The 25,168-nt window shown below is 31.6% G+C and overlaps 1 protein-coding gene and 1 pseudogene across 3 annotated transcripts; one reads left to right on the forward strand and one right to left on the reverse strand.

Annotated features, from left to right (window-relative positions):
* Window positions 1-1,355: 1,355 nt before the first annotated feature.
* Window positions 1,356-1,841, forward strand: LOC146927628 (secreted RxLR effector protein 161 pseudogene; annotated as a pseudogene).
* Window positions 1,842-2,578: 737 nt separating this feature from the next.
* Window positions 2,579-12,569, reverse strand: LOC146927629 (uncharacterized). Of its 3 annotated transcripts, XM_085708181.1 has the most exons (16): window positions 12,519-12,569; window positions 12,283-12,415; window positions 9,298-9,325; window positions 8,952-8,997; window positions 7,222-7,361; window positions 6,854-7,054; window positions 6,216-6,281; window positions 5,515-5,722; window positions 5,342-5,409; window positions 4,174-5,229; window positions 4,032-4,085; window positions 3,872-3,900; window positions 3,517-3,591; window positions 3,336-3,423; window positions 2,998-3,084; window positions 2,704-2,875 (listed from the first exon to the last, which is right to left on the reverse strand). In XM_085708181.1, the coding sequence occupies exons 2-16, from the start codon at window positions 12,381-12,383 to the stop codon at window positions 2,849-2,851; spliced, it is 2,274 nt and encodes a 757-aa protein (XP_085564307.1). In that variant the 5' UTR covers window positions 12,384-12,415; window positions 12,519-12,569; the 3' UTR covers window positions 2,704-2,848. The 3 variants fall into 3 exon arrangements, with proteins under 3 accessions (XP_085564305.1, XP_085564307.1, XP_085564306.1); XM_085708179.1 differs by lacking the exons at window positions 8,952-8,997; window positions 9,298-9,325; window positions 12,283-12,415; window positions 12,519-12,569 and adding an exon at window positions 7,467-7,546 and having other exon boundaries at window positions 2,579-2,875; XM_085708180.1 differs by lacking the exons at window positions 8,952-8,997; window positions 9,298-9,325; window positions 12,283-12,415; window positions 12,519-12,569 and adding an exon at window positions 7,438-7,523.
* Between the last annotated feature and the right edge of the window lie 12,599 nt (window positions 12,570-25,168).

The following is a 25,168-nucleotide window of genomic DNA, read 5'->3' on the forward strand; positions in this document are numbered from 1 at the left end:
TTTGGTACGGGCAGGTAACTGCAGGTATGTATTTTGTTGTCATGCCTACGGCGAGTCAAGTAAATTGTCACTATCAAACTAAAAATTAAAAATGAAGGTCTTAAACGAATAGTGTTAAAATCAAATAGTTCATGTTCTCACAATAGACTCTTCAACAATTTGAAGGATTTGGATCCGTTTGAAATTTGGTTCTTCGTGATTGGACTTGAGTGCAAGAATTCTTTGTTCAATTAATGCTTCTTTCACTTTTTTTGTTTTGAATTTTGTCATTGAGTCCCTTAATCTTAATGCATTCTTCTACAAAATTCCTTCCACATACTTAATGAGTTAAAGATTACATCAATAACTCGGTTAACATTCAAATTCAACTGCACTATGTAAAAACACAACTACCACTCTATTACAATTTAATATGCATTTTAGAGTTTTTTATGAAACAATATAATTTAAATAATAAAATATAAAAAAGCAATAGATATCTTGTAGTAGTTTAGTGGTATAATAAAATATAAAAAAGCAATAGATATCTTGTAGTAGTTTAGTGGTAAATAGAATGCACTTGAGTCTTTGGTATTGAGATTCAACCTCGAGCATTTGTGTGAATTTGAATCAAATATAAAAGTCTCAATTAAATATACAACTACCACACTATTACAATTTAATATGCATTTCAGAGTTTTTTATGAATATAGAAAACTACTACTCCCTCTGTCCCGAATTAACTGAGTCATTTGCTCATTTCACACATATTAAAAAAAAGTATAAATAAAGGAGAGAGAAAAGTGGTTTTAAGTGATCTTGTTAAGTATTGGTGCAAAGTGGAATATATTGAATTGGGAATGATGAAAGTAGTATTAATTAGAGTTATAAAGGGGAAAAAGTAGTTAATATTGTATTGAAAATTGAAATGACTCAGTTATTTTGGGGCACTTTTTTTTTTTTATAAATGGCTCAGTTATTAAGGGAAGGTGGGAGTATATATCTTGATTTTTTTTGTTATCCATTTCCATTAACAACACAAATTATATTCGTTAAATAATTAGTATTTTCCTGGCTAAATTGCATTTTTGGTCCCTTAACTATTTAATTAGTATCACTTTGGTCCCTTAATTAAAGTTTGATTTATTTTGGTATCTTAACTTTCTCCCCGTTACACATTTTGATCTTTTTCGTTAGTTTTAATTCAAAAACGTTAGGGTTTCTTCATCTTCATCTAAAAAAATTCTGGGTGTGAATTTGAGATGAGCATGATAGGAGAACTTAAATTCTTGTTAGGATTACAAATTAAACAGCATAAAAAGGGTATTTTCATATGTCAAGAAAAATATGTCAAGGATCTTTTTAAAAAATATAAGATGAATGAAGCCAAAATTATGACCACTCTCATGCATCCTTCATCAAGTCTTGACAAAGATGAAAATGGAAAAGATTTTCCTGAAAAAGAATATAGAGGAATGATTGAATCTCTTTTATATTTAACTGCTAGTAGACCTGACATTGTTTTTGCAGGAGGATTATGTGCCAGATTTCAAAGTGCACCAAAAGAATCTCACTACATTGCAGTTAAAAGAATTTTTAGATACCTTGCAGGCACTACAAGTGTCGGTTTATGGTATAAAAAGGGATCACGCTTCAATCTTATGGCCTACTGTGATGCTGACTACACCGGCGACAAAATAGAAAGAAAAAGTACAAGCGTCGCATGTCTAATCCTCGGAGAAGCTTTAGTCAGCTGGTGTTGTCGAAAACAAAATACTATAGCTCTATCCACAACAGAGGATGAATACATTTCCGCTGCAAACTGCTGCTCTAAGGAATTATGGATTAGAAATCAATTATAAGATTTCTCACTAAGGTACGCAAATATTCAAATATTATGTGATAATATCAGTGCCATAAATTTATCAAAAAACAAGATAATGCTGCTTAGTGCACCAAAATGGTGAGATTTCTTTTCGGACTCTGCGTTTGCGGGAGCGTTAGTGCACCAGACTGTCCTTTATTAGTCGTTGAAAAAAAAAATTAACTTTGGAATTGATCTATTATGTAATAAGTTTTATATTTGATTTTAGTCCTCCAATACTGACTATTTAAGGACTAAAATGAATATTTCATACAAATTACATTGTCTAATTCCAACATTAAACAGATTTTACAGACTTTAAAAAACTGAGCAATTTTTTTTATACTTGCAAAGATTAAAAACAAAAAATCCTTTACAAGACTAATAGTGAAAAGTGGTATATTCACAAGTATCAGATATGGATTTAAATCAAACCCATATTGTTCAGATAAGTGTCTAGTCTTTAGTTTTTAAAATTGATGAAGTAATATAATTATTTAAAGACCAAGAAAATTGTGACCGATTAAGATATTTTTAATTTTTTTTCATACACATTACAATAATGAAATTATATAATTGTTTAAAGACCAAGAAAATTATGACCGATTAAGATATTTTTACTTTTTTTATATATAGATTATTAAGATATTTTTACTTTTTTTTTTATATAGATTATAACGATGAAGTTTTAAAGGCGGAAAAAATTGTAAGAGAAACTAGTAGAAAAGACTTGGAGATTAAGGAGTTGGATTCAATTATGATTTATGATATAACATTATGGCGTAACTTGATACATGTAGTCGATCCTACTTAGTGGGATAAAACTTGGTTACAATGGTAATCTAAACAAAAAGCTCAGATATATTTACGATAATTTACATGTTCCTAATCAAGTCTTCCTGGAAACATTGTAATACACAGAAAACTTCCATCTCCTTGAAGGTATTCATGTGATTACACCAGCTTCATCACATGAAAAAAGAAGGCTTCTATTGTCTGATTTTATTATGCTTGTTCTATAAACAATGTTCCCTGTCATATATTGATTTAGTTAGATTATAAATATTGAAATAAGTAATGAAAATTCTCACACATGTAAGCTCAATATTCAAAAAACTATAAGGTTAGAAACTTTGGAATATTATTATACTCACCCCAGGGAATACTGTTCCAACAAAGATTGGTTCTCTTTCTGTTGGAGACAGGATTATTGATTGGAACTGTAGATCTACTTTTGCACACTGCATGAAAACATTTAACATCAGAATAATTTAGACATATTCAAATAAAAATGGCAAGAAAAATGCACGTGACTATATCATATAAATCAGTATGTACATGTATATGTATAAGATTGTTAGCACATCATATCTTTAGTAGGATTATTTATGTATTTTTAAACTTATGAGAAGACAACTTATTAGATGAATGTGTAAATAATAAGATTGTTTATGAAAATTGAACTCCAAGAATATATGTGTGTGTGACTCACCTCATATCTGGTTTTCAAGTGCCTGTATAGATCTACATTGCTGTACTTAGCCACATGAAAGAAAAGATAATGTATAGGCTGTGAAAATCTGCAATTGAACATTATTAGAATATGTAAAAAAACATAATAGAGTAATATTAATTTAAATATGCATCATTGTGCATAAATAATTAAAAATTACCTCCTGGTATGGTTGAGTGTTCTTTGATGGAAATAGTTGCTAATCTCTAACCTACCAGGCCAGCCAAGTGTAAGCCTGAAAAATGCAGCAAAAATAAACAATTCTCAGTTCAGAAAATAATATTTTTCACTTAAGCTCATTATTCAAGGATCGTTCGAGGAATCTAGATTACCAAGGTCCGTTTCCCTCGATAACCAAAACAAGAATCTGATTCATACTTGTTTTGGATACTTAGTATGATTGATAACTATTAATTAAAAGGAGATAAATAAAAAACAATTAGGGTTAATTTGAGAAATGTAACACCAAAGTTTTGTTACAAAATTTAGGGTTATATAAAAAAGGATCTACTTACGTTAGTGGCGTACTTGATTTCCTGAAAGCCTGTTACAAGGAAAGAAACAAGGAAAATGTTAAGCTATAAATTTTGATTTCAAATATTTCTATAAAAACTGTTACGATGTTAAAATATTAAACAAACTAGATGTTCTAGGTCAAGAAAGATTCTATCATACCCTTGCTCTCAGGATCGTTGTGCGACTTGACGTAATTTTTCCTGCTAGTGTTCCCTGCAACAGAGAAAATATTTCTTCACAATCAAGCTAACAATGAAGTTATGATACTAAAATATTAAATAATAAACATAATCTATTTTACCTCCCACGTCTGAACGTAGTCTTGTATTTCTTCGAGGGTAGGGAAATACATGCTCGTGCTCGGATACGAGGGAGACAAGCTTGGCATCGGACGAAACCAAGTGTTTGCTCCAATTGCAGGAAAATTAGACGCCGCCATGTTATTATTCCTCAGGTACTGGTTGTAGGCATGAAAATGTTGTCCCACAGGCTGCCCCGAGAAGTTGCCTGTTTGTCCTCTAGCAAAACCAGGAAACACAGAAAACTGGTTTTGTGATGAGCCTTGTTGAGGTTGCTGCATCTGAGAGTTTCCGATTACATTAGGAAATGTAAAATTCCCATTGAAAACATTAGTTGGGAAACTCTGAGAATCGAATGACGAGCCTGGCTGAAGATGCTGCACCGGTGAGTTCCCCGTTACATTAGGAAATGTTACATTCCCGTTGAAAACATTAGTTGGGAAACTCTGAGAATCCAATGTCGATGTGCTCGTCATGGCGTGAGGATTATACCATGACTGTAAATTGCTTTCATGAAGCAGTGCTGTCGAAGACCCTTCTCCGACATTTGAAGTAGGAGCTTGTAGTTCTTCGGACTGAACGTTCACTTCCTGAAATGAACTTGTGGTACATTCAACATTGGCAGTTTGAGCTGTTGATGTATTCCTTGAAGCACCATTCAGAATTTCTTGCAGCTCATTTGCAATCTCTATTCCAGCTTCTTCCGTCGGAATCTGTTGTTGGTTGAATACAGCTTCTTCTGTCGGAATCTGTTCTTGGTTGAATACAGCTTCTTTCGTCGGAATCTGTTGTTGGTTCGATACTTGTTGATCTTGTTCAAGGAATTGGTCAAAACCTTCAAAAGGGTTTTGATCAAATTTGAAAAAATCTAGCAGATCAGGGTCATCCTCTATTGGTGCAAATGTTTTCGATCTTTTATTCGGTGTCAAAAGATCACTTTCGCTGTCAAGCTCGGACATGATATCTTCGTATAGATTCATTTGAACAACGTTCTCCTGATCTGTAGCTTTTGATAAAACCAACTCCTGAGAATTATGCTGCGAGGTGCTTTCAGGCTCCTGAACAACAATATATAGTATGTTAATATCATAAGAAAAATAGATTACGAAAAATAGAGCGATTCGAATCATTCCAACAGATAAAATTATATAAATATAAGAGGTACGTTACCGGTGTTATAGTATTGCCAATTCCGCGTATTCTGTCTCCTAGTGCCATAGAGGAGGAGACTTGTTCTTCTGAAAATGTTAAACAAATAAAATGAAAATAAGAAAATGCTTTAAAAAATTGTGACAGAACACACGCGCGCGCGCGCACACGTATATATGGAGAGAAATAATAACCTTGAATATTGGTAGAGAAAGCTCGGAAAAGTGTTGTATCAGGTGCTGCACTGATTGATCCTACACTTGTTGTTGAAGGATATTCCATTATTCCTTTTCCTTTGAGTGCAATGTGTGCCTCTTTGAAGTTTTTAGACAGTAAAACAGTTAATTGGCCAGTGCTGTAACTAGAGATTGGAGCATTTGACAATGTTAATACATTGTTTCCCTACAAGACAAAGAAAACAAAATCATCAACATACTCCCCAAAACATAAATAAATACATAGACTAATGTCATCAACTTGTAACACAGTTAGTCATTCAATGGAAAACTGAGTTTTGTCGTAGATATTTGCTGGTGGCTTGGAAAGGGCTACATACAGAGGGGATCAGGGACGACCCTAGGGCCAAGCCACTCAAGCAAGGGCTTTAGGCCTCAAAATTTATTTCAATTTCTAAAGGCCTCGTTATAAAATTTGTTTTAGGCCTCTTAAAATGTTGGGTCGGCCCTGGAGGGATTGACAGAGAAGGCCGAGTAAATCGCCGTAGAGTGCCGGTCGCCAGGACGGAGGCTCTTAAGGGCGGTGTGTTCCATTAATTCTCACAGACTATACTAAATGAAATCTTAATCTTAAGTTTTAAGTGTGCCAAAAACCTTATGAGAGACCAAAAATTAAGATATCAATTCAATGATGTTATATATGAGAGGGTAAATCTTACCATATTAAATATGGCTCCAAAAATTGGAACTGGATTAGGTGTTATCACTGACATGGAAACAGCTAGCTGTGTGTAGCAAAATTAGCATAGTCAGTATCAATAATATCAAGGTAAATAAATCACCATTTAATTTTCTTAAATTATAAGATTAGACAATTTAATCTCAGAAATTAAAGAAATTTCGAAATGATCCAAAAATTTGAAAATTCTCTTAGCCTTATGAATTGATCAATTTTGCCCTAAAAATCAATTCAATTTCAGAGGCCTTATGTAATCAAGAAATTTCAATTTCAGTTGTCATTTTAGAATTTTGTTAATTTCAAGTACTAAATTGTCTAATTCATTCAATTTCATAGAACAAATTTCTTTGGTTGCAGAGCCGTTAAATCTAAATGCAAACGAGTACAATTGAATCTTGCACTAGATCCAACGGCTCTGCAACAAATAAACATGCAGCCGCAATAGAAGATCCATATCAAAAAATTCATGTAAAAATCTTCTCTAGCGGCTGCAGAGCCGTTGAATCTAAGTGTAAATAGACACTTATTTGGTCTCGCACTTAGATCTAACAGTTATGCATCCGCTACATCGTGCAGCCGCAATACACAATTAAAATCTGTTGCATTTTAGTATATTACCGGCACACATGTTTTGGCGACCTCGAGAAAATCGGCCTGACAAGCCTTTAATCTTTGGCCAATAACTTGAGCTCTTTGAATCATTGGCAAACACACTAGCATACTCTTAGGAGCAGGATCACCTGGAGCAACTAGAATACAATGTCTTTCTAAATTATAGTATTCTCTTTCTGTCATTGTATCACATGGCTTTGGATACATCTGATCAATCAAAACCAATGTTAGAATTGTTACTTAATAACATATATAATATAGTTAAATTAATAATCCATATATATATATATATATATATATATATATATATATATATATATATATATATATATATATATATATATATATGTATATGTGTGTGTTTTCTGACATACCACTAGAGCTTCTGCTAGGCCTTCTGCCATGGTAGATTGATTTGCATCATTTCCATTGAAAGATAAATGTGACAAATCTTGCATATATTTATTCATATCTTTAGTCCAGTTTATAAATTGGATATCATAGCCTGCTTCCACTGAATACAAAATAAATTATTTGAAATTCATAAAATGAGACAAATTATATATATATATAAAAAACAGTTAAGGTACATTTTATATGATGATCTTAGTAAGCTAACCAGTTAAGAACCAGCAAGGTGAAACAGAGACACTCTGTTTCATAAACACACACTTTGATTTTCTAATTTTTCAATGATACATAAATTACATTATTGAATTCTATTTATAGACGGAAAATTGACAAGTTTCTCAATCAAGAATCCAAGTGTTATTCATGCCAAAAGCCAAATGTTATTCATGCACTAAACCATGCGTAGTTCGTGCAAGAAGCCACTTGTATTTCATGCAAGAAGCAGTTGTTATTTATGTACCACGCCATGCGCATTTTATGCAAGAAGCCACTTGTGTTTCATGCAAGAAGCCAGTTGTTATTTATGCACCACGCCATGCACATTTCATGCAAGAAGCCACTTGTATCAATTGTTAATCATGCATCAATCCATGTGTATTTTGTGCAGGAAGCCAAGTGTAATTCATGCACCAATATAAATATTTTTCATGCAAAAAACCATGTGTATTCCAGGCAAGAAGCCAAGGGTAATTCATGCACCAAACTAAGTGTTATTCATGCAAGAAACCAAGTGTAATCCTTGCACAAAACCAAGTGTTTTCCATGCAAGAAACCATGTGCATTTCATGCAAGAAGTCAACTATAATTCATGCACCAAACCAAGTGTTTTTCATGCAAGAAACCATGTACATTTCATGCAATAAGCCATGTGTTATTCATGCAAATATGTAAGTGTTTTTCATGCAAGAAACCATGTGCCTTCCATGCAGGAAGCCAAGTGTAATTCATGCACCTGGCTAAATGTTTTTCATGCAAGAAACCATGTGTACTCCATGCAAGAAGCTAAATGTTATTCATGCACCAATCCAAATGTTTCTCATGCAAGAAGCCACATGTTAATTGATGGATCCTTGAATGGTTGGGATTGGATCAGAATAGATGAACCTTAATTTTTGGACCTTAATTATTAACTAATCATAACCAACTTACAATTAATCGTAAATGCTTTATTATCGCGCCCTACTCTTTTCTGAAACACCCTACTGCATTTCATATTTTATCTTCTGATAGCGTAAAACAGGTTTAGAAACTCTCCATTTATGGAATTTAGAAACCGAAAATGGTGGAGAAAGAAAATATCTTAATCTTAACTAACTTGTAACTCCCTTTCTAAGGGTCGAGTAAGGCCCAAACTAATTTCTAAAATAGTGTCTGAGACTATTCGATATTTGTTGAGCCACCTATTATCAGACCACTTAGGTCACGATACCGATGTTTAGTCTTGGGCGTAAGGGGTCATGGTATGTTAAGATTATTGCATTGAGTGAGAGATGTTTGAAAATGTGGTTATAAAAGGTAGATAATCATCATCTTACAAATCGATTTTGTAAGAGTTGAGTCAGGTCCAACTCAAATTCTAAAATACACATAATTATTAGGATTTGTACCTTTAAAACCATACGTAAACATAACATGCATTCAATATAAATGACATATATCTTATACCAAAAAGAAAAAAAGATAGAAGTAATACCTAGTTCAGAGTTTGCATTATAAAGAACTAGTCCAAGATAACTTTCCTGTAGAGAAAAATTGATACATTGTAAGATAAGACATATAAATCATAGGACTTGAAAATTGGTATATATTTGCATAACTTAAGAATAAAACATATTTAGGTAAAACTAACATATGATTGTGTATCTTAATTTGATTTTTAGAATTGGATGAGTGATATGAATGTATAGGATGAACAATAAACCTTAAAATGTAAGTTGTAAATCAATCAATTTGATTACTCATGCATGTTTACAATAGAAAGCACTTAATAACTTATAATATCTTATAAAAAAGAATATTGATTCAACTTCTAATATTACCTGCTCTTGACTTTCACCGACAAAGCACCTGCATAACCATCAAGGGGAAAAGTAATACACATTTATATGATTAGTAAGTTAATTAACAAATCATGGCATATTTAAATCATAGATTATAAGCAAATGTACCATTTACATTGAAACCATATATCCTCACATTTTCCCATACCATTTGCAATTACTTTTTCAGTTATTCCTTTTGGGTTTAAAAAGAGTAAATAAGGGTAGTTTTATAAAATAAAATATAAGTTAGAAAATTCAAATCAATTTGAATTTTTAATTCATATGAACATGTTATAATGACATACATATTTTGAGATGAAGTCTTGACAATTTTGTCAGACATAACTCTTTTTGAGAGATTCCCCAACATAATTAGTGGTTCGAATAAATTTTATAATAATTCTTTTTAAAATAAAATTAAAAAGAACACATGATTTATAAAAAATAAAATAAAAGTAAATCAAATTTTACTTAGTACAATGTTCAAATATGGATTGAGGAGCATATGATATTCTCGTTTTGACTAACTAAGTTGGAAGACATCTGCACCTAATATGTCATATTATACATTTACAGTTAAATTATATTTTTAGGCTTTTTTGCCCCAAATGGATTGAGGAGGATATGATATTCTCGTTTTGACTAACTAAGTTGGAAGACATCTGCACCTAATATGTCATATTATACATTTACAGTTAAATTATATTTTTAGGCTTTTTTGCCCCAAAATTTGAGGCCTAAAGCTATAAGATTAGATTGCTTAGTCCATAAATTGATATTGTTCTTTTTTAAAAGATGTGAACTCTTTTGTTAGGAAGATGAATAAATGAAGAACATCTTAATTATGAGATTTGGTGTCAATTGAGGGAAATTAATCCCTTAATTTAAGTGATAGTTAGAAGTTGTGTCTTTTAAGAGTGTAAAGGAAAGAAAAGTGTGACTAAAAAACGGAGAAGATAAAGATGAAGGAGAAATGTGAGTAAAAAGGGAGATAGAAGAAAACTGGTTGGAACAAGATAGGTGTTTTTATTTCCTTAAAATTGAAAAATCTTTTCCGTTATTTGAGACGGTGATACATGTTTTTTCAACAATCAATATTGGGTCCAAAAAGTGATGTGGAGTCCACTACTTTCTAAGTGTCTATTCGGTGCAATTAATTAAACAATAAAAACTATTTTTTTGACATAGATCATCTTTGTTTTCTCTTACTACAACGAGTTTTTCATACTATCACTATTTATTTTGAATTTCAACATTTTCTCCTTGAAGCCTAAAGCCCTAGACTTAGGTTGCTTGGTTCATGGACGGATTGCTCTTTTGAAGAGGTGCAAACTCTTATCTTTGAAAAATGAATAAATGAACAACAACCTAGTTATGAGATTTGGATTTCTTGTCAATAGAGATAAATGAATTACTTGAATTTAGTGATGGTTAGAAATGTATCCTTCAAGTCTATAAAAGAGACAGAAGTGCGATGAAAATGTGGAGAAAATCAAGTTGAAGATGACGTGAGCAAAAAAAAAAGATAGAAAAAAAATAGACAGGTGTTTTTATCTCCTTAAAATTAGATAACATTTTTTCGTTATTTGAGACGGTGATGCATGTTTTTCAACGATCAACATAGGATTCAATGAATGATGTGGAGTCCACTACTTCTGTGTATTCGGTGCAGTTAATTAAAAAATAAAAACCTTTTTTTTTGTTGCATATATCAATTTTGTTTTTTCTTAATTACTAAGAGTTTTTCATAGTATCACACTATGTATTATGAGTTTTTCATAGTATCACTATGTATTATGAATTTCAATACATCAAATCTTTTGTTAATTTGCAAAGCATTTCAAATATTCATTTATTCTTTTTTTTTACCAAAAATATTCATTTATTCTTGAAAAAACAATAACAAAATTATGGTTTAGAAGAAATCAGAATCAACAATCATATGTTTGATGAATTATTTTATCAAAAAAATTGATAAAGAACATCATTGATGTTTTAAAGTCAACTTTGTGTCATCCTAGGTAGTTAAAGAACAAATATTCACAATTATTCGTTATTAGTTTAAGTTAAAGAACAATTATTTCACACTCATTTTCTTATGGAGAAATTTCACACTCATGTTAAGGTAAATTTTACTCAAGTTTATAAGAAGGAATTGTTTTTTCACACAATCTACAATTAACTCAAAGTGAAGAGTAAAAAACAAATAAAATCAAAATACATAATGAAAAAGATAGTCAATCAATAATTTAACTATTTATCTATAAAAAATAATATTAACTTTTTTGACATGAATTTCTTTTACCAAGACACAAAAGTGTTAGCACTATGTTATCTAGTAGAAGTTTAATTTCAATTTTCTTTTTAATTTTGACCAAGACATGATGTGTTAGCATTGTGTTGTCTAGTAAAAGTTTAATTTCAAATTTTAGATTTATCGGTTGATGAAAATTTATATTAATCAATTTTCTTTTTATGCTTTTTTTTTTGGGTATAGTTTTGACCACTTTCTTATTTTGACTGAAAATTTTGACCACATTCAACTCTATATACACCAACCACCAAACATTAAAACATTTTCTCTTTTTGTGATATATCTATAAAAATAATTTCATTTTCTGAAAGGAATTAAAATATTTTCTTAATAATTATATTACATATTCGATTATACCATTTAATTAACCATACCAATTACATATACGTCATCCTTCAAAAAAAAAATTACGTATACGTCATATAAGTCACATACGTCATATGTTTCGACCTTGACATTTTGTCACCTTATCTTATTAGTCTTCATGCATGAGTGAAAGTATGAATCATCATGTGAAAACTATACCATAATTCTCCATTAGTTTTTACTAAAAAATATTTTTTTTTTCTATTTTTCCCAATTCTCCATATTAGTATTATTTTTTGGTTGCAAAAAGAAATTATGTGGCAAAGTGAGATATTATATACAAGGATTGTGAATAATCAAACCTGACAATTTTTTCAACATAGTTTGAAAGAATATCATGCCAATATTGCTCCAAAGATTTGTTGCCATCAACTACTATGTTCAACCACCTCTTGTTCTCCATTGATTTGTGATTAAGTAATTGAAACAATTGATCTACAGAGAAAAAATAGAAAAAAAAATAATAATTAAAAAGGCAATTGATAGATCGAAAAATAGTGAAATCAAGAAGAAGAAAATATTGATTTATGAAACTCACCTCTTAGATTTTCACAATGTAACTTGGAGCCTTTTAGACCTGAAGGACTGAATACATGCATGACACAAAATCGATAAGAAATGGAGTTCACACACATATATATTTACAAAGGGAAAACAAATATAAAAATGTATTTACCAACTCTTAAATTTTCATTAAGGAATAATTAGAAGGAAACTTTTAATTTTTTTTACTCAATTTTTTTGAATTATGTCTTTCCAAATTTTATTTTGTTGGCCAACTTTAATTATATTGTATCGATTCAAAATAAATCATTTGTAAAGTTTAAAAGGTAAATAAATTAAGTGCAAATTTAACAACCATCGTTAGACACAACCAACAAAAATTTACAAGCAATAAAAAAAGACATAAAAATCCAACTTGTAAAATAAGAAGGAAAAAAAATAGACAAATTAAAAAAAAATTATGAAAGGTCTTCTTCTTTCAGATTTTTCACTGTATCATCTTTTTCCTTGCAGTTTTGTGATCACATGCAATGTTTTTAAGTTTTCTCATTAAAATTTAAGTTTTTTTTACATATCATCAAAAATCATGTTAACAATGGTTAACATAGAGCTTAATGAAGCCTTTTATCGGTTGCCTTTCAACAAAATATATATTTAAAAATTAGTATTAGTAGAGTTGAGATCATACGCACAAACGGAAGGTTTTATTCTGTTGAGGAGAGTGAAACATGAAATTTGTGTACTTTGTAAAATTATTTTAATTTTCATGTCTTTCTCTCTTCAACTGAAACCTGCAGTGCTAGAAGAGATCTAAACTCCTACTCCTATACAGTGAGAAATTTTGGAATGACTTTTTTGACATGATTTTGCAGTGGATCTTAGCTTTCTCTGATGACAAATACATAAGAATATATCACGATATATCTCTACTTCTAACAGGGAACAAGTACCTTTAGGGTATGCAAAATCCTCAACAATGTAATAGTTTAACAGGAGAAAAGCAAAGATGGGTTTTATTTTCGAATCAAAAGGGCAAAAGGAAAGGAAGAAAAAGAGAAGGTTTTTTTACTGAGGAGCAAGAAAAGACCAAATTTCAATGAAGGTGATGGATGTTGTGGAGTTGTAATTGATGAAATAGTTTTAGTTTTCAGAGAAAGAGTAGATCCGGGTAAGGGTATTGAGTGTGTAGAAGGCATTTATAAGAAAAGAAAATATAATTATTGTTATTATTAATTTACAAATTGGCTTTTTAATGTTTGTTTTACTAGTTTTAATCATTAAATAGGTTGTGTTTAAGAATTATGTATTTGATTAATGCTCGTCCACGAATCTCTCAAACAAAGTCTTATAATAAGATATTTTACTTTTGAAGATGAAATCATGGCCTTTGGATAAAAAACATCAGACAATTTTTACTTTTTGTCTCTTCCTTAGGTGTACTGCACACTCATTTTGGGATGAGAAATGATCATTAAACATCAATTTTTTTATGTCAAATAGAAAAGTATTTGATTTGATATGTAGTTTTTGAAATATATGAGAATTGTACATAGAAGATTAAAAGAAAACGTGAGATATGATGAATATAAACTCATACAATGTTACACATGGTGTCTATATTTCAATTTCTAAATAACAAAAACGGTTTTCATAAAGAGGAAAAATATCCAATGCCAAAAATTATACTAGTTCACTACAAACCTGATAATTATTCTAGACCCTTTGATCTGAAGGATTATTCACCAAAATTAAAAATGTTCAACTACCGGAGTATAGTACTATCACACTGACTATAATGTAGTCGTATCAAATCTATCTATCTTGGTACAATCAAGCCTTTGAGAAAAAAGCCACTACCAAGCTAATTTACAAGATACATAAATGTTTGAGAAAAAATCGGATTTAACTCTCAATAGAAAGGATAAAAAGATTGAAGCTCAAAATACAATGTTAACAATTTCAACAGAAAGAATAAAAAATTTAAGGCTTAATTAATGTTTTGGTCCCTTAACTTATTTTTTAATTTCAATTTGGTCCCCTAACTTTAAACTGTCTCAATTTGGTCCCTTAAGTATCTCTCCGTTTACCAAAGTGGTCTCTTCCGTTAGTTTTCTGTTATGTTTAATAAAAAAAGTTAAATATGGTACACGTGTCATTTTGTCATTTGTTGAGAACTTTTTTTTTTGTTATTTTCTTCATCCTCTCCATACAATCCTTCATCTTCTTTCTTAAAAAAATGAAGAACCCTAAAAATTGCCCAGCACACACATCATTCATAAGCTAATTTCATCATAAACTACATCAAATTTGGGGTTATATCATAGGGTTACCCAACGACCTTCTTTCTTTCATTTTCCCTTCATCTTTCTCTCCCTTCTTTTATTCTACGATCTCTTTCTTCTTTTCTTTTTTCATTTTTTTTTTACGGCTCTTCTACCTAAAGAAAACAAACAAATAAAAATTATGAGGAAAAGAGAAAAAAAGGACGAAGATGGGTTATACCCCCTTCGATTCCGATCCGGCTTTGGATTGTTGGGTTTACGGCTTCTTGTGATTCTGATGATTCGGTTTTGTGGTTTTGGTTGCGTTTGTGAATGGGTTTGGCTTGTGTTGGGACTGCTTCAATGAATGGATTTATGGGTCACTGGTTGATGAACGGTACTGTTGATTGCTGGGTTTGGGTGTTTCGATGATGAATGGTTTTTCTGATGTGTTTTGCCGGTTCTGGAAAATTGGTCCCGGCTGTGATACAATTGTGTGAAACTGTGTTTTTTAGGGTTTGCGTGATGCAGGTTTTTGGGCAATTTTGTGCGTGATGATGAAATTAGCTTATGAATGGTGTGTGTGTGTGCTGGGCAATTTTTAGGGTTCTTCATGTTTTTTAGAAAGAAGATGAAGGATTGTATGGAGAAGATGAAGAAAATAACAAAATAAAAAAAAAGTTCTCAACAAATGACAAAATGACACGTGTAACATATTTAACTTTTTTTATTAAACATAACGGAAAACTAACGGAAGGGACCACTTTGGTAAACGGAGAGATACTTAAGGGACCAAACTGAGACAGTTTAAAGTTAGGGGACCAAATTGAAATTAAAAAATAAGTTAAGGGACCAAAACATTAATTAAGCCAAAATTTAAGCATAATAGCCCACAAAATAGCATTCAAGACAAGATTCAAACCTAATCTCATTCCTCTTATATCTCGATGAGGATCACAATACCGCCCTAACCCCTAAGAAAAATCCCATACCAATCTAAATGGGTAACTTCACATAAGTAGAACATATGGGACATCGTCTCTAAAAGGTTTCCACAAAAACTACACCTAGACTTCCCAGTAGTAACCACCCAAGCCTAATGAGGTTCTCTTTGGGTGGTATTATCCCGAAGGATCTTCCAAGAGAACACCAAAACCTTAGACGGAGCCCATGATTCCACACCTTACCAAGGGCCCCAACCACGTCAGGCGGTAAGGTATCAATCGTGTCCTCTCTCCTGGCAAGAACATCATAAGCAAACTTCATTGAGAACAGATTGTTGGTTATAAGGCTTGAAAATGATTCCATTTAGAATACAATAGGATTATTGTAGTCCTTGTACAAGAACCCTAGTGTCGTAGTTTTTGTATGATCATGTACTTCGTTTTTTCCGATAATATATAGGTGTGTAATTCAAATTTGATATGCGAGTTGTGCCAAACTAACCTTGTATCAATATTCATTATTAAATGACTAGAACCATGACCCGTGCTCACGCACGGGTCTTATTTTCATGTAGAAACTCACAATGTTACCTAAGTCAATATTATACCATAGCAGAATAAGTCATAATAATTATAACAATAAGTTGTAAAACATAGAGAGTACAAAATTTATGATACATTCCAAGCCATGAATCATAGGAATAGAAGAACTTTAATTCTGTTAAATAATAGAAAGTACGCAACCTAGGGAAAATTGTCAGGCATAAATAATTAACAATGAAGAAGTTTAATTTCGGTCAATCCTTCCAAGTACACAATTTAGGATACATTGCGAAAACACGCAAGGATTTCCATCCCTTGAAGAAAAACAAAGACCCATCAATTCTTTCAACCAACACCTCGAACAGATTGCTCTTTGCATCAATCAAAGTCGCTAATCGTTGAACTTGGTCCTCAAAGTCGTTCGTGAACATGTTCGGTAGCATAACAGCCCCCTGATGCAACAAAAAAACGATTAGAACTATTACAAATAAGAAAAAAAAAATGAAACATGTCAGACAAAATCATCTTCACCTCTTCAACATCATACTCGACTATGTACGTCCTAAACTTCACACAATACTTGTTGACAGCACTTTCAAATGATGAAGCTGGTTTTTTGAGCAAAGGACCTGCAACATCATAACGGTTTGAAAAATAGGAAAATATATTAAAACACGTCGTAATTGTGAGAAAAAATAACCGTAGCTCCTGTCAAGCAGTGATAGGACAGCATGGTTTCAATACCACGACCCTCCATTGGAATCAACGATAGAATAATGGAAGGAGAAAGGAGGCTGATTTTATAGACTGATTTTAATATGCAAACCGTGTGGTTTTTTTTTTTTTAACTTGCAAAAGGTGCTGTTTTTTTAATACGCAACCGTGTGGCCTTTTTTTTTTTTTTAAAGAAAATTTCAACAGTGTGGTTTTAATGCTAGTTAATGTACAATTGATTGAGTGTTATTTTATTTCCATTATGCAAACCGTGTGGTTTTCTTTTAATATGCAAAAGGTTTTGTTTCTTTTATATGCAGCCCTGTGGCCTCCTTTTTTTTTAAGAAATTTTCAACCATGTGGTTTTATTGCTAGTTAATATACAATTGATTGTGTGTTATTTTATTTCCATCGTACAATAATGCTAGTTAATGTACAATTGATTGTGTGTTATTTTATTTCCATTATGCAAACCGTGTGGTTTTCTTTTAATAGGCAAAAAGTGTGTTTTTTTTTATATGCAGCCGTGTGGCCTCCCTTTTGTTTTTTAAAGAAATTTTCAACCATGTGGTTTTAATGCTAGTTAATATACAATTGATTGTGTGTTATTTTATTTCCATTATACAATAATGCTAGTTAATGTACAATTGATTGTGTGTTATTTTATTTCCATTATGTAAACCGTGTGGTTTTCTTTTAATATGCAAAAGGTGCTGTTTTTTTATATGCAACCGTGTGGCCTCTTTTGTTTTTAAAAGAAATTTTCAACCGTGTAGTTTTAATGCTAATAAATATACAATTGATTGTGTCTTATTTTATTTACATTATACAAATTTGTACGTAATTCACGGGTCTAATTTGGGATGGCAATTAATACAGCAATCATGTGTTATTCTATTTCAAAAATTAAAATAATACTCAATCGTGTTATAAATGGCAGTTACTACAACCTGTAATGAAATGACTTTATGGCGTGTATTAAAGGTGAGGAGGACAAGCGTCGACATAAATGCGTTAGAATGAGCGGGAAAGTGCTAGCTTTAGGGCTAGGGTTAGGGTTAGCTTGACCTGACAAGTTTTAGTATGTAAGATGTCTTAGATTGTCTCTCAAAGTCAATCCAAAGGTTATGATGACCATACGATCCAAAAATATTGTTCCCTTGAACACATAGGATCGAAAAATATACTTGAAACACAGTTTTGGTTTATCTAGAGCATATGGCTGGATGATCTTCTAAAATAACTCAAAAATTTCACCTACACACTTAGCAAACATCGGGGAATAAATTTCTCGCATGTATGATGTTATTATTATAACACCCCAATTTTATGTTTTTAATTAATTCTATAAATTTTAATAGGTGAAGTGTTGGTTAATATTATTATTGATACTGCTTTAACTTGAATGTTATTTTGTTGTTAAGAAGCTGGAATATTGATGAGGATTGATAAGTAGCATGAGAATTTAAATTAAATAAAGTGGGGATTCATAACAAAATAAAATAGTGTCGGAGGTGTAGAATATAAGTTTCAAATAAGTGGGGGAGGGGAGGAGTAAGAGAATAGTGAACAAAGAAGAAGAAAATTATAACAAGTGATTGACCCAGTTATAAATAGAAACATTAGGAGTTAGAAGGGTCACTTTTTCTGAATGAAAATAGAGAAGAGGGGAGGAGAAAAGGAGAAACCCTAGCTGCGACGGAATCAAGGCTGGAATTTTCGAAGGAATCGAGGTAAGGGGGAGAATCTTTGCACTTTAAGGTATCTTAATCTATGATAGGAGGGTTGTCTTAAATTTTAATATGTTGTTGCTGTTATGATGTGAATTTTGATGAGAAAATCATGATGAACGAATTGAAAGATGAAGTTGAAAGATGAGAATTGAGGAAAACTAGTTTAGGTTTTCGAATTGAGTTTTAGTTTTAAAAAGAGTGGATAATCTGGTAGGTTAATGAATAATTAGTGTTTGAATGATAGGTTGATGATGGAGTAAAGATTAGGGTTGAGTTTGGTGAGTTTAGGGTTGAAAACGGTGTTAGGAAAAGTCACTTGATGCTAAATCGCATATGCGAAATCACAGAAAATCTATGATTTCTGGATCCGAAACAAAAATAAAAACTGGGACTTTTCGGTTCAGAATTAGGTTTCAGTGTCTTCATGAAAGTTGTAGATATGAATGTTAGCTGTAATTGGGCGTTGGTTTGACCTCATTCCAACGTCTAGAACTCAAGATATGATCAAAATACTACACAGAGGTCAGCAGGGTCGTGCTCCTTTCCAGGCTTAAAAAATCAACTTTTTCACTCTTTTCTCTTCTGAACTAGGTTTTGATGTAAACATAAAAGTTGTAGATATTGATGTTATATTTCCATTGGCTTTAGTTTGACATAATTCAGACATCCACACTGTGAGTTATGATCGAATTACCACGCATGGGTCAGCACAGTCGTGCATCCCTCCCAGCCTTAAGAAAATATAATTTCCCACCATTTTATGTTTAGAATTGGACCTAGGTGTCTTCATGAAAATTGTAAGTACTGGTGTTAGCTTTCATTACCAATTATTTTGAATCCATTAGTCCCTCTAGAACTTGAGTTATGATTTAAACACCACGCCTGAGTCATGTTGCGTTGTTAATGAAATTTCAGCACAAATCTTCTAGTGGACTCTTCAACTCCTATAAAATAAATAGTAACTTTAAGAAAGCCATTAGGGTTTAAAGTAAAATTAAGAATCCCTAGGCTACATATCTAGATGAGGGAATGTGTTCGAGCATAAAAGAAAGCGGTTGTTTCAAGATAAAAGCAAGTCTAAATATGAACCAAAGATAGTAACATATGAGAATCTAATGATGCTAAATATGGCATGGCAATAGGGAGTGAAATACAATGATAGAAGGGGGGACAAGGGTGACATTTAAGATAGATGACTAAGCTAATATAGGTCCGTCGAATTAGAGACGAGCCTAAAACGGTAAAGTAGTTCAAGTAGTAGAAGGGGAAGTAGAAGAGATATAGATAGGTAGTTCATGGCGGAGTGACAACGAAGAAAGTAATCCCTTAGGGTATTTAAAACGTCTAATTTGGCAAGTCGATTACGAGAGTATAAAATAGAAAAGATATAAAGTGAAAAAGACGATGATGAGCGAGGATATGAAGTAGGTGCTTTTGGAGTAACTGACGAAGTCAAACTTAATCTCTATAAACCAACGATGAGCTTAAGAGAGTATTGTTAATTGAAGAGTGAGAGAGTCATAGCAATCAAATAACTTAAGGCGAATGTTATATACGAACATATGAAGTGTAAAAAAGAATAAAGAATATAGTGTAGTCAAATTAGGGGATCGTAGTCGAAATGTAAGGAAGAATAGAGAGTTGTGAATTAAGTAATGAAAGATAATAAGAATGATGATAGAGATGAATAAGATGGGAATCGATTAGAAGATAGAAATTAAGATGAATAGGAAAGCAGATAAGAGCTAATAGTTATAATGTTTGACGATAATAATAATGACCGGTAATGAGAGAATAAAACCTTGAATTATAATGAAGTCTTGGTGATGGAAGTTTATGAAGTCGAAAGTAATGAAGAGGTGCGATAATAACTTTAGATTAGAACAAGGTTCAGATTAGGAGAATGGTTGACGTATAAATGACGATGAGTGTGAGGACGAAGTAATAAGATGTAAAGTTGCGTTAATGGGAAGCATAAGTATGAAGGAGTTAATGACGATGGTGAGGTAGAACCTAGTTGTAAAGAGAGGAGATGTTAGGATAACGAATAAGTAAACAACTTAAGACTAAGAATGATGAATATGGTATGTAAAGTTGCGTTAATGGGAAGCATAAGAATGAATGAGTTATAGATCCTAGAATAGATGAGAAAATAGAGTATGTCTGTGAGATAGATAATAAAATAGAGGGATAGTGGCGTGGAAATGAGTCGTGCGTAAGGGTTGGATTAATGAAAGGATAATGTCGTGATATAAATGTTTTGAGAGGAACAAAATGGTGAGGAGTCTTAGGATTGTAATGAAGAGTGATGATGAGTAATGTTATATAAACTTATAAATACATGCGATGAAAGTTGATGAGGTTTATATCATAAAGATGCTGAGAGTGATGATGTCTATATTATGATATGAGAACTGATGATGTTATATTATAATGATGACGAGAATGGTGAAGTTTATTTCTAATAAAAGATGCAAGTGATAGAGTTAAAGATTATAGAAATAAGAATATGTGTTGTTTGTTTATATGGGTGATGAACTTGGAGATGTTTAAGGAGTATAAGGACAATAATGGTGACATGTATTTTAGTTGATGAAGAAAATAAAGAGGTTTAAAATAATTGTGGTGATGTTGTTGATGTTTAATAATATTTGGTAATGTAAACGGTGATGGTTATATATGGCGATGTTTAGAGAGCATGGTGATGAAATGGTGAGAATATTTACAATTGGTGACGAAAATGGTGATGTTTAATTATGGTGATGTTCTTGTTTATGTTGTGGTGTTTTGCATATTAGGGATAGTCGTGCATTAATGAATGATGTGTTGATGATGTGTTGATGCATATTTACTTGACGAGTCGGTCCCCATGCATGCATACTAGAATTGAGTCTAGGAAAAATGGTGATGAATTGGTGATGAAAAGTCCAGTAATATATCTCTGGCAATTTGGTGATGAAAAGTCCAGTAACATATCTCTGGAAACTCGGTGATGATAGGTGTGGTACCACATTCATATAGGTCTTAGGATGAGTCCATATGCATTTAAATGACGTACTTGTTCTTGATATTTTTAAATGTGAAGTGTAATGTGATGGTGTGATATACGACATGTTGAGAAAGAATAATAGATGTTGATAATCTTGTAATGGTGGAATAATGTTCTTATGATATTTCAATATTGTGAATGTTTCCTTATAATTTGTTATGGCTGGATTTCTCACCCCTTTCTTGTTGTTGTATTTATGGTGTACCTGTGGGGTACAGGTACTTAGGACGAGGAGATCTAGTTGCGGGGTGTTAGAAGGTTGCGACGGGACTTATCTTCCGTCAATTTTATTTTAGTGATGATTAGACATGTAGTCGAATATGAGCTCTGATATGTAACACCAGGGTTGGGGTTAACGATGAATTTATTTATCTTTGAGTTTAAATCTTGAAAACTATAGTTATTTCTATTTTGACGTTGAATGACAAAAGAAATTTTTATTAATGAGAACTATAGTTATTTTCCTTTAATTTCAATGATTTGTACTTGTATATTGTGTAGTATTTTCCTTGAATTTTGGTTGTTAATATTGGGTTTGTGAACATGTTGTAAATTGTTTATACATTTAAATATTATCGATAGGATGAGATTATGCTTTTGATTGAAGCTTTGATTGATATATGTAAGGTTCAAATGAAAATTTGGAATCTAATGAGTATTGATTTTATTTTTATACAAAAATTATTATATTCTAATTTGAGATTTCAATCACTTTACATTTTTGATATTATCTTTTCAATTGATTTATCATATATCAAATTCAATTGTTTTTGTTGATAGCATGTATTTCCCTAAGTTTAGGTTTCATTTGAGATTGAAATTTGATTTTGTAACTTACTTGTGTATTAAGTTTGATTGAGTATTAATAATAATTCAGTTGTAAACTCCTTGTTCAAAGTTGAATTATTTTGTTACCATTGTTTGCTTCGTTACATTGAAGCAATTGTTTAATTTCTAATAGTCAAATTCGATTTTACGAAAAGTTTTTCAAACCGTTTCCATGCAAAGTTTTCAATAGTAAATCTATTCACCTCCATCTCTGGATTCATATTATTATCATCATATCGACCAACATTTGTCATTAGACTGCACCAGTTATTCCTAAAACCTTTTTTCTTTTTGATGTATCCATTAAAATATTTTGTTAATAATTATATTACATACTAGATACGAAAACTTGGATGTATCCATTAACGTCACATACGTCATATGTTTTGACCTTAACATTTTATGACCTTAGCTTATTAGTCTTCATGCATGAATGAAAAGTATACCATAATTTTCCATTTATTGTTACTAAAAAAATATTTTTTTCTTTTTTACCCAATTCTCCATATTAGTTGTAACCAAAAAAAAATAATATCTCCATATTAGTATTAATTTTAAGGAAATTATATACAAGGAGATATTATATACAAGGATTGTGAATAATCATACCTGACAATTCTTCCAAGATGGTTTGAAATAATGTCACTCCAACATTGCTCCAAAGCTTTGTTGCCATCAACTACTAGAGTATTCTTCTTCTTCTTCTTTCAAATTTTTCATTGTATAATCTTTTTCCTTGCAATTTTTCCTCTATTAGAGTATTCTGATCACATGCAATGTTTTTAAGTTTTCTCGTTAAACTTTTTTTTTTTTTTTTTACCGATCATTAAAGATCATGTTAACAATGGTTAACATAGAGCCCCATGAAGCCTTTTATCAGTTGGCTTTCAACAAATATTATATTTAAAAATTGGTATAAGTAGAGTTGAGAGATCCTATGCACGAACGGAAGGTTCTATCCACTGAAGAGAAAAAAACATGAAATTGATGTACGTTGTAAAATTATTTTAATTTTCACGTCCTTCGCTCTTCAACTGAATCCTTCCATACTAGAAGAGATCTAAACTTTTACTCCTATACAGAGAGAAATTTTGACATGACTTTGCAGTGGATCTTAGCTCTCTTTGATGACGAATACATGAGGATATACCATGATATCTCTCTACTTCTAATAGGAACAAGTACCTTTAGGGTATGTGAAAACTCCAACAATGTAATAGTTTAACGGGAGAAAACCAAAGATGTTATTTTCGAATCAAAAGGGCAAAAGGAAAGGAAGAAAAAGAGAATGTGTTTTTAGTGAGGTGCAAGAAAAGATCAAATTTCAATGAGGGTAATGGATGTTGTGGAGTGGCAACCAATGAAATAGTTTTAGTTTTCTGAGAAAGAGTAGATCTGAGTAAGGGTATTGAGTGTGTAGAAGGAGTATATAGGAAAAGAAAATATGATTATCATTATTATTTTACAAATTGGCTATTTATTGTTTATTTTATTAGTTTTAATCATTAAATTGGTTGTGTTTAAGAATAGCGTGTTTGATAATGCGCATCCATGAATCTCTCAAACAAAGCCTTAAGATAAGATACTTTAGTTTTGAAGATGAAATATTGGCCTTTGAATCAAAAGTGCCAGACAATTTTTACTTTTTGTCTCCTTCTGTAACACTCATTTTGGGACGAAAAATGATTATTAAGCAACAAAATTTTGATGTCAAATGAATATTTGATTTGGAATGTAGTTTTTGAAATATACACATGGTGTCTTTATTTTGATATTTAAATGATCAAAACGGTTTTCATAATCATGTAGTTTATATACATTGTCATCATCAAAAAGAGGAAAAATATCAATGCCAAATTATACCAGTTCACTACAAACCTGATAATTATTCTAGTCCCTTCAACATGAAGGATTATTCACTAAAATTAAAAAAGTTCAACCACCAAAGTATAGTACTATCACACTGACTATTCTCTAGTCATATCAAATCTATCTTAGTACGATCAAGCCTTTAAGGAACAAGCCACTACCAGGCTAAGTTACAAGATAAACAAATGTTTGAGAAAAATATCAGATTTAACTCTCAATAGAAAGGATAAAAAAAATCGAAGCTCAAAATACAACGTTAGCAAATTTCAACAGAAAGAATGAAAATTTAAGCTTGTTTACTCGCACTCTGATAAATTCCCAACTCTTAAATCTATGCAATGAAATTGATGTATGAAAATTAGTGTGTCAAGTGCTTGTTTCTTGAGGGATGTTTGATGTTTTTCATAAGGCTTGAGTTTTTTTTAAAAGGCAATATATACATAGAAACACATATAGTACAAAGGTCTTGCGAACACAAACACAACACAAGAGATGCCTAAGAGACTGAGTCCAATAAAACAAAACCAAAGGAATATAGATAAAAAACAAAGGAAAAGGATAAACAACAACCAACACCAAAAAGATCCCACCAAAAGGACACCACGACCCATATCCAAACCCCAACAAAAGGCGTCCTTAACTTAGAGAACCAAATAGAGGGACAAACTTGAAGGGTGGTCGAGAACTAGAAGCTAAACCAAACAAAGGTTCCAGGTTCAACACCATATATACTATATCAGTAC

Source organism: Medicago sativa, chromosome 4 (genome assembly GCF_051527215.1).
Source record: "Medicago sativa cultivar Bolivia chromosome 4, Bolivia_mono, whole genome shotgun sequence".
In the NCBI taxonomy this organism is placed as follows: Eukaryota; Viridiplantae; Streptophyta; class Magnoliopsida; order Fabales; family Fabaceae; genus Medicago; species Medicago sativa.